The sequence below is a fragment of the Vicia villosa genome, linkage group LG1 (genome assembly GCF_029867415.1).
Source record: "Vicia villosa cultivar HV-30 ecotype Madison, WI linkage group LG1, Vvil1.0, whole genome shotgun sequence".
Taxonomy (NCBI): domain Eukaryota; kingdom Viridiplantae; phylum Streptophyta; class Magnoliopsida; order Fabales; family Fabaceae; genus Vicia; species Vicia villosa.
In genome coordinates, this window is record NC_081180.1 from 69,963,999 (window position 1) to 69,975,026 (window position 11,028).

The following is an 11,028-nucleotide window of genomic DNA, read 5'->3' on the forward strand; positions in this document are numbered from 1 at the left end:
TAATATTATCTTATATCAAATGAATATCAAGAGCGTATTTTTAAATGGTGTAATTTTTGAAGAAGTGTATGTCAAACAACCTCCTGAATTTGAGGATTCTATCCATCCATAATAAGTTTTTAAGCTTAAGAAATCTCTCTATGGACTCAAACAAGCTCCTAGAGCTTGGTATGATAAACTCTGCAAATTTATGTTAGAAAATGGTTTTAAAAAGGGTTAAGTAGACACTACACTGTTTAGAAAGACATTAAAAAATGAAACCTTGATTGTTCAAGTATATGTCCTAGAGACTGAATATGAATATTTTTATCTAGATTTTTAATTTCCCAAACATGTTTTTCTTTAGTATATTTTCTTTCTTCTATTTTATCTTTTTGTTGATGAAAAAACGGGGAGAAGAAGGATTTGTATTTAAGCATCTGAATCTAATTAATTGGTATTATTTCTGCTTAAAATCTAAAAATTTGATTAATGTGCTTTGAAGGTGTTTTGCGTGTTGGTTGCATTATTGGTAAAACATACTTGGTTGATTGTGTTTATGCAGGTTGCATATATGTGTGGAGCTAATACAGGTTTTGTAAGGAATGTCATGATCGATGTCATGACATCCATGTGTGACAGTAGGAGCTGTTATTGTTTATGAATTGTGTTTCCTGATTTATCCTTTTTATCAGTTTAGGAAACTTTTTATTGAGTGCTGCATATTTCGTCTAGAAGATCCTATTGACAGCACATTGTGTAACAGACAGTTGGCGTGTGAATTAGGTTAACTTTGTTAACCCTAATGTGTTTCTAAAAAAGCCCAAGGCCCAAGACTGCGTATAAAAAGACCTGCAATCCTAATTTGGAACGCAGACAGAAGATTGTAATTGTGAAGAACGATTGTTTTGTAATTGTCTCTTGTGATCCACGCTTTTATCTTTGATGATTGCGTTGGAATGAGTTTGTGTTTTTATTGTGTCACTCTAAGCTTTTAAGCACGAGTGTGTGTCTCTTGATTGAAGCTTTTAAGCAGATCAAGGTGTGTTTTTGAAGAGTGTCTTCTATCTGTAATTGTTTATTGTGTATGTGTATCACTGTTGTGATTGAGGGGAGTGGAATGGAGATATTCCATATCTAGGTAGAACCTAGGTAGAAGGGTCATTGGGTAGTGATTAAGTGAGGAGTTGTAAACTGGGAGTTTAGCTCTGAATTGATACTGCTAATAGTGGACTTCATCCCTGGCTTGGTAGCCCCATAGTAGGTTGTTTGAACCGAACTGGGTAAACAATTCTGTGTGTTCTTTACTATTTTATGCTGTTTATTATTATTGTTTATACTGCGTAATTGTGGATGTCATAACATCCAGTTTGACATCGAGTACGTGTTACTAGAATTTTCATGCTTCATTGATAATTTTAATTAACCTAGCTAGGACTTAGGGGGGCTTACAAACCTCACCCTTAGGACTATCTGACTTAGGGGGAGCTTAGAAACCTCAGACCCTAAAATCAGAATATTAACTAAATCAACAACCGTTATTCTTAAATACTTGTGTTTGTCATCATAAAAAATGAGGATATTATTAGAACAAAATTTATTTATACCATATCCTTTAGGTTTTGATAATAACAAAGTATTTAAAAAACAATATGATAGACTAATGTGTGTTCAAGTGTGCAGATACAAAGATTAATATGATGATTGGAAGTCAGTTTTGAAACTCCACTGAACATCCAAAGAAAAGCTCTTAAGAGGCAGATTTTGAAGATCATATAAATAAGCTTTCCAATATATATGTTGATTCTTCCCTCCAAAGACTCACTTGTGCAAGATGTCTCTCCAACGTCTATTTGAAATGTCTCTCTATAAAAGGAGCTGAAGATTTAGAGAAACATACAACACTGCGCTTTGACAACAAAAGAGAAGTTACTCTATCGAAACTATAGCACAAGAAAAACTTATAGGATTTCTTATCCTTGAAAATCCTAGAAATCTCTAAGCCTTAGCGTCTTATTGTGTTGTATTTTGTAAGCACCTCTGAATGTACATCAAATGTACTTTATCTTAAATCTCTTGACTGTTTAAAAATAGTCAGAAGTATCTTCCTTGTATGCTTGATCATTTGTAAGTCTCTTGCTTATGTGCTTGAGCATAGAAGTCTCTTATTTGAAGGTTTGAGCAATCGGAAGTCTCTTGCTTGTGTGCTTGAGCATTTGAAAGTCTCTTACTTGTGTGCTTAAGCATAAAAGTCTCTTACTTGAGAGTTTGAGCAACTGAAATCTCTTGCTTGTATGCTTGAGCATTGAAAGTCTCTTGCTTATCTGCTTGATCATTGAAGCACCTTACTTGTATGTTTGGGCAATGGAAGTCTCTTGCTTATGTGTTTCAACAATTTGTAATCAGATTTTGGTTATAGTGGAAATATCTTGGAAGTACAAGGGGACGGGACTACTCTCGATTTGTGAGAGGAACTAGGATAATTACTTTGTGTCTCTCTTTTCTTTATGTTTCTGAACTTATTATCCGCTGCTACATTTATCTCAACTCTGAATCAGTTTCTAGTTATGAATCTGTTAAGATTATCCTTTAGATTCTGAGTCAGATTCTGAACTTACTCAGATTCTGAACTTACTTAGATTCTGAATCTTGATTTCATAATCTGTCAAGTGTTCTTAGAAGAGATAACAAAGTGTTTTTAACTCAGATTCTTGATATAATGTTCAAAATATGATAAGAAATATTTGAAGAGAACTAAAGGAGGATAAAAAGAAAACACAATTCAACCCCTTCTTGTACTTTTCTCATCTTCACACTTTTCACTATGGTTGGATATTCCAAACATAGTGAAAAGTAACACGTTATTAAGTTTATTACCACGACCAATAGCCTGTGGTGGTAAGTAGCTCACTTACTATCACAGTCCTCGTTACCACATACCACCACCTATGGTTAAATCTCTGTTCCAACCATTGTGAAAGATATTTTTTTAGTAGTGAGATGATATATTTTACATAGGTTGGTCCCCTAAACTAAATGGAGCTTTTAACGATTAAGCTCACGAACCAAGCATAAATTTTGACAGACTAATCTCAAGAATCAATAAGAGATTTTACTAGGATAATCTCAAGAATCAGACAAAGAAATTGAACAAAATTTTTACTAGGATAATCTCAAGAATCAAACAAAGAAATCAAACAAGAGAATCACACTTTTGATGAAGAACAAATAAAGCACCAACATTAGTACAACCAAAGTCTCACAAATATTTTTCACTTACAAAGCATTAAGGCAACTTTTATGAAATAATAGAAAAGAAGTAGAAAGTAAGAAATAAGATATTCAAATAGAATTATGGTGTATTTTGGAATGAGGATAATTCCTTTATTTATAGGAGAAAATATGTTTAAAAAGGGAAAACAATCCTTTGACATTTTAATACATCTAATCGATTAAGACCTATGATTAATCAAATTCGATAATTCAAATATGAAAGGTTTTTCAAATTTGTCGTCACTAATAAATTAGAAGCTTATTTAAAAGATTTGGAGGTGTTGCAAAATAGTCAATAAATTAACCTCAATGTATTAATCAATTGTCTAGTGCAATAATTACTTAGAGGTTTAACCAAGCTAGTAACAAACTAGATGCATGCATAAAACATTTTTATGTGATGTTATAATATGAGAGAGACTTCAAAAACATTTGAGTATGTTTGTGAGAATTGTCTTAGTATCTTAGGAGTTACTCTTACAATGTTACAATACATTGATCACTTAAATTCAAGACTAAACGAGTTTTCATACTTTCTCTTTTTCATAACTTTAAAGTTTTAAGACCTCTACTTCATTCGAGACTTTCTTCTTCTAACTAATGAGGCTTCATATAGCTTCTTTGATAGACATCATCATCAAGGGTTGTTTGATTAGATATTCTCAAGAATTTCACTGCAGGTCGCTTGACATCAGAACCACCATGTTTATCTGTCCATAAAGCATATAGATCCACAATTTCATCCTTTAACCATATAATGTTTCCATGATAATTATGCTTATGTGTGTAATCCTCGAAAGTAATCATCTTTAAGAATAATTATGGCATCTTTATTTCCTTTGATACATGCTTGGAAAAGCTGGCTTACTTAAACATCACAAAGATTGTTCAGGACCGTAGGAAGGAAATGAGAAATGAATATGAGTAGTCATCTTCTCAATACCTATTAGTACCTAGTAGTCATCTCAAAAACTTTACTGTAACATAAATCCAAAATACTTCTGACGTTGTAGTAGTTTTTATGTTAAAATACTTCTGACGTTGTAGATTTGCTTAAATAGGAGTACTAGCACACACGTTTCTTTTTCGCAACAAGTTGCCTCTGCTAAAGCATTATGGCAGGGCCCAGGCTGCCAGTCTGCTAAGAAAGAGTATTGGACTTCTCATAGGTGCATGTCTTTCTCTCCCTTCAAGTTACTCAATTCCAGAGAAATTATGTGTTTTTGATACTGTATCATTTTTTAAAATGCCAAAATAGGTTTTAAAAATATCCAATTAATTTTAATATGTTTAAATATTTTCAATAAAATTAGTTTTGCTTTCAAAATTGATACCAATAACTTGAAGTTAGCAATACTAGCAGCTTGTGACTCATAATTTAAAACACATTCATTCATCAGCTTCAATGTTTCATCTTTCATTGATTTTATTGAAGTTTAAAACTACACCCTACATTCACTAATATCACATGGGACTCTCTCGACCCATTCAAACTTGCAAATTATTACCAAATTCCAACCTCATAAGCATCCCTTTCACCCAGAAAATCAAAATCATCCCAAAATAAATACTATATCCCCAATTGAAAATACTAACTAAAAACAAGACATAAATCAAAACAACAAAACAAGACACAAAAAGACAAAACTCTTAAGAGACCCTTTTCTCACTAAGCATGTTTGGCTTGGAAATCCTTCATGAAAGCCACCAACTTCTCAACACCAGCCAAAGGCATAGCATTGTAAATCGAAGCTCTCATTCCCCCAACAGACCTATGTCCCTTAAGCTGCACCATGTTCTCCTTCCCAGCTTCCTTAATAAACTCACCTTCCAACTCAGATTTCTCCAAAGTGAAAGGCACATTCATCAAAGACCTCACAGATTTCTCAACAGGACACCTAAAAAAACCATTACTCTCATCAATAGCATTGTACAGAATCTCAGCTTTCTTCTTATTCTTCTTCTCAACCTCAACCAAACCACCTTGCTCCAACAAATCCTCAAACACCAAACCACACATGTAAATCCCATAACAAGGTGGTGTGTTGTAGAGTGAATTGTTCTCAGCATGAATCTTGTAATCAAGCATCACAGGAGTCAAACTCTGAGCATTCCCAATCAAGTCATTTCGAACAATCACAACTGTTACGCCAGATGGACCTACATTCTTCTGAGCACCAGCATAGATCAAACCGAACTTCGAAACATCAACAGGCTTAGAACAGAAATTCGAAGACATATCAGCAACCAAAATCCCACTTTTGTTGTTGGGTGTTGGGTAGTTCTTGAACTCAACACCGTGAATTGTTTCATTAGCACAAATATGCAAAAACCTAGCTTCTGGGTTCTGTTTCAAATCATCAAAAGATGGAATCTTTGTGTACTTTTCAGATTTCCCAGACCAGATTACATTGGGTTTGCAATATTTCTGAGCTTCCTTGAAAGCCTTATCGCTCCACGAACCAGTAACGACATAATCGACGGCATCATCGTCTTTGCATATGTTTAACGGCACGGCGGCGAACTGAGTGGTGGCGCCGCCTTGGAGGAAAAGAACGGAGTATTCAGACGAGATATTCAAAAGGGTACGCAGATCTGACTCTGCTTTTTGAATAATGGAGAGAAATTCTTTACCTCTGTGACTCATTTCCATCACGCTCATACCGGATCCACGCCAATTGTAGAGCTCCGATTGGGCCTTACGGAGGACGTTTTCAGGGAGGGTGGCGGGTCCGGCGGCGAAGTTGAAGACGCGATCTGAGGATTGGGGTTGGGTTTGGGTTTGTGGGTGGGCTTGGGTCGTGGCGGCGCATTTGATGGAGATGGGTTTGAAGGATGGGGTGTTGCGGAGAGAGATTGTTGGGGTGAGAGTGGTGATGGGTTTTTTGAGAAATGGGTTGGTGGTTTGGGGAAGAAGATGGGTTTGTGATGAAGTTGAGATTTGTGTTGCCATGGTGGTGGAGAAGAGAGATCGTGCGAGGAAGAGAGAGTGGAAATTTTCGCGCAAAGTTTGGTTTTTGATTTATGGCAAAGATCTAAAAGAATGGAAGAGAGGTATATAAAGAGAGAGATTTTGAGGGTTGTTTTATTTTGTTTTTGCTAATGGAAAAGGAGTCTTTTGTGGTTGGTAAAGATCTTAATTAAAGGAATAGAGGCATTTTAAGGGACATGATTGATTTTTTTTTTTAATACTATTCATTTTATTTAGAACTAGTACTTAGACCCGTGCGAGGCACGGGTTAAATATTTTTTAAGTAAAAATATGTTTTAAAATATTTATAATATACAAATTTTATTTGTAGTAAGATTATTGTTGTATAGATAAAATATTATTGTTATTAATGGTATACATAAAAAAGTTTATTTAACTAAATTTTTTGTAAATTATAAAATAATTTTGGCATTTCTAATTTATTAATCAAAATAACAGAAGGAGAAAGAGGCGCTTAGGGTTCTAAAAAGGTTGATCATTATTTTTTTTAAAGGAAAATAAAAGACCAAATCCAAAGCTATTATGTTTTATTTCTTAAATTAAATGAATAACATATAAATAAAATAAAATAAAATAGAAACCATCCTACAAAAGGGGAAGGAGAGCCTCATTCATTCAAATCTTTTTTTAAAATGTTTTTAACTAATTTTTTTTAAATTTGATTTAATAAAAACAATAAATAATCTAAAATGATTTAATTTTTATTTTAAAATACAACATAAAATATTGATTTGTCTTTAGTTTATAACTTAAATTTATTTGCACCTTTTAGGTCTTTTATAAATAATATATTTATTTTATAGTAAAACAACACAATTTTAAAAAATATACTCTATTTTATTTGATTTACATATGCCTAAAATTAAAATAAAATATATCGTAAATATTAAATAATTTATTTTAATCTTTTACAAATAAGGCCATTAATTCTAATAGAGATAAAATATACACCCTCTTATATTATAATAATTATCCATGATATTTTCACATATTTTTAATTTTTTTTTTTGCAGTTTTTAAGTCTTTTACCAATTATAATATAATTATTTTATAATCAACAATATAATCATTTATTAAAAATATATTTATTTTAGAAGTATGTTGTCTAATTATTTATTAAAGAAAAGAATTTGTTAATTTTTTTTTGTAAGTTACCCAAAAAAATCATTTAGTCTTTAAATATATAATATAAATTAAGAAATTAAAACTAAAATCTTCTTTAAAGTTGTTCGACATGAAATTAATAAATAAATAAGATCTCATTTTAAATGTCACCTTCATTTCTGAGAAACAAACTATATATTTGAAATTAATTTTTTTAATTTAGAAAACTTATATATTTACAGATTTTTATGAATAAAATGATAAAGATTAAAATCCAATCAAAGATATTATAGAAATTAAAATTTTAAATATTTATAGTATGTTATATAAATATAAATAATTAAACTGATTCATACAAATAAAAATTATCATTATTAATATTGATAGTTTTAGACTATTAATGATGAAAATTTGTTATAAAAATATTGAGTTAATTTTATTATTATTATAGTATAAATTTTAGAGTCAATTTAATTATTAATATAATATAAAATTGTTGTACAATGCACGTGTATCAATATAATATACTTTGAAGTAGATTTAACATAAGCTATTGAAATTCATTCTCAAAATATTTAAAATTTATTAGTTTATCGTATATTTAGAAGGGTATCATTTAAAAAAATGGAAAAAAAATTATGAATCATATTAATCTTATACTTTTTATTAAAAGAAACATTTTTTTTGTTAATGTATATGTTTTTCAATTAATATATTTATTAATTATTATATTTTTAATAAATTTGAGAAACTGATATATATTTTATATTTATGATAGACACTAATTTTAAAATTGCATTTTTTAGGCACCATCATTTTGGTGAAATATATTTCTTATTAATAGATTTATTTTTTTTTTTAAATTAAAAAATATCATTATTAAATATATTTATATTCAAATGATAATTAAATAATAATAATATCATATAATCCTACATATTGATTGCACCTTAAATATTCTTTAATATACATTAAAAATGTCAATATTTTATAACTAACTGTATTGTAAACAAAAAAAATCTGATGTATTTGACAATAGTCTGAAACTTTCACAACCTTCAATTTGATACCTTATGCTATATATTCATGTTTGTCCACGTCATATTCATGTTTGTCCACGTACTGCTTCTATTAAACTAAATCCAATAATTTTCAAATATTTCAATTTGATACCTTATGCTATATATTCATGTTTGTCAACGTACTGCTTCTATTAAACTAATTCCAATAATTTTCAAATGTATCTTCATATTTTAAAAAGCCAAATTTATAAAGAAACAAAGCACAAGCAGTGCTATCAAAGTGTAAAATTTATGCTATTAAGGAAAAATATACACATTACACCTTATACCTTATGCTAAATGAACCACCAACAACAGCTTTTAAGTCTAATAAAAGATAACAGGCAAATACTGGAACAATATCATGACATAACCAACAAATCTTCTGCAAACATTGAAACAATATCATGACAGAACAAACACCAGTATGTTCATTACCATTACATTTTCAGTAGCCAAAAAAATTGTCAGAGCAGAAGATTTGTTGGACTATTTCTATCTGATATACAAAATTTCATTCTATAATGTAATTATCTGGCTACTATCCACCGTCTCAGTTCCCGTAAATCAACATCATCAACCGCCATGGCTTTCTGCGACGCTGTGATTTGCATATTAGGACGTGAAAAAGTAAATGAACATGGGTATGGAAATTAGAGATGCAAACGATATCGAAGTGAAAACAAAGAACCTGAACCTGAAATGGGGGAATAAAATTAGTTACGAAGCTTGTTAAAGTAATGCATATCGACCTTACCGAAATAACCTGGATTATACATGTCAAAGAAGATTCGGTTATGGTGCATGCCTCCAACATTACTGCACCAAGAAGTCTCCTTCAACGAATATTGACAAGGTCATTTAATCATGAGTCAGTAAAAACTTACATCACCTATCAAATGACTTTTCTTAACAATCTCAAATATTTTGAAAAAATTTAGAATATTGATCTACCTTTAAAATTAAGCACATAAATCTTTAGTTTCTTTGCAGTATTAAAAGCCAAATTGAACTGAAATGTCTTTTGGTTTTATTCACAGTAAATAGTTTTTAAGGAAGATATGTTGTTTACCATCCTCATAACAACATCACATTTTAGAATGACAATATCACATGAGGTTAACATTTCAACATGATGATTCTCACATGTTAATCCCGCAACCTTGAAAGAATCCAAATAGCTAATTCTGGAAACACCAATTAACCAATTATTAGATGTCAATTTAGATTAACAATAAGGCACATATTATAGCCTAAAAGCTATGAGTCATGAAACTCAATGAAGAAAATTCTATGTCAATATATAAATATTCTAAAAATTCTTTAGAGAAAACACTTGTAAGTTGTAATAGCTAAGATAATATCTTACTCTTCATCGATAAGAACTCCAGCTAAGATATTATCCTGTCATATAAGAGCATTTCCATATTTGTTTCCATCAATTTCAGTTTAGAGAAATGTATCACTCTTTCAACCAAACAATATCTCCCATTATCCAAAGCATGTTCATTTTCCAGAATATGCGTGTTTGCAACATCCTTCACATAGATCCATCCAAAAGCAACATTCATAAATGTTTCCCAACCTGTATAACACAATTGAATCAAAGAGTTTAAAGTGAAGCAATGCAACTGCACTCATTGGTAGAAATCTCTAAATATCATGTGACCAAAAAATACATATCAGTAAAGTTGCAACACAAACTATCTATATAGATGCGATATTACCTCTCCACCAAAAAATAAAAGTGTCATATCGAAAGGATCCAAATATTTCTTCCCTTTGCACTATCCAACAAAAATGAAAAGGAAAATTAAAAATTCAGCAGCAACAACAATGATAGAAAAAATAAAACAGAGTAACTAACAAAGGGGTTGGAAAAACGAAAGAAAAGCGAAAAGGTTACAGAAATAAAATTGAAGAAATTAAGGTTAATGTGTTTAGTGTTTAGATAGATAACAACACTAATAGAGTGGGAAAATTGTAAATATAATATAGATGAACGATTGAAAAGCAGTGTGAACTGGGAGAAATTTTTTGTCATCTTTATATAATTGAAATCAGCAGAAATCAACAAAGGGAATTGTTCATATTTATAGACTGACACAAAAATAAGAAAGAAACAATATTGATTAAGCACAATTTAGGAATTAGGAGATAAATAATTACCATTAAAGGGATTGAATCATGAAACCTGTAGAAGCAGAAGCGTCGAAGAACATTGGGCGGAATGAATGGACCGTTGAAAGGATTGAGAAAGATACATTGAATAAGGGGAAGGAATTGATGAAGAAAAATAGGGTTTGCCGTAGGCGACCAATATTTTGAGAAAAGCTAATGGGTATTCTATGGTCATAAACCAATTAAAAGAAAATTTGAAAAATAATGTGTTATCTAAGAGTAATATTTTGAGAAAAGCTAATGGGTATTCTATGGTCATAAACCAATTAAAAGAAAATTTGAAAAATAATGTGTTATCCAAGAGTATAGAGAATCAATAATAATTTAAAAAATAAAATTGAATTATTTAATGAATAAATTAACAATAATAAATTGGGAAAAGCTAATGGGTAATTATGTGGTCATAAACCAATTAAAAGTGGAATTGAAAAATTACGT

At 30.5% G+C, this 11,028-nt stretch overlaps 1 protein-coding gene across 1 annotated transcript; it reads right to left on the minus strand.

The window, feature by feature from the left end:
* Positions 1-4,648: 4,648 nt before the first annotated feature.
* LOC131641162 (phosphoserine aminotransferase 2, chloroplastic-like) lies at positions 4,649-6,355 on the minus strand. Its single transcript, XM_058911474.1, has one exon. It carries the CDS (start codon positions 6,203-6,205, stop codon positions 4,922-4,924), a length of 1,284 nt encoding a protein of 427 aa, XP_058767457.1. The 5' UTR covers positions 6,206-6,355; the 3' UTR covers positions 4,649-4,921.
* Positions 6,356-11,028: the final 4,673 nt, after the last annotated feature.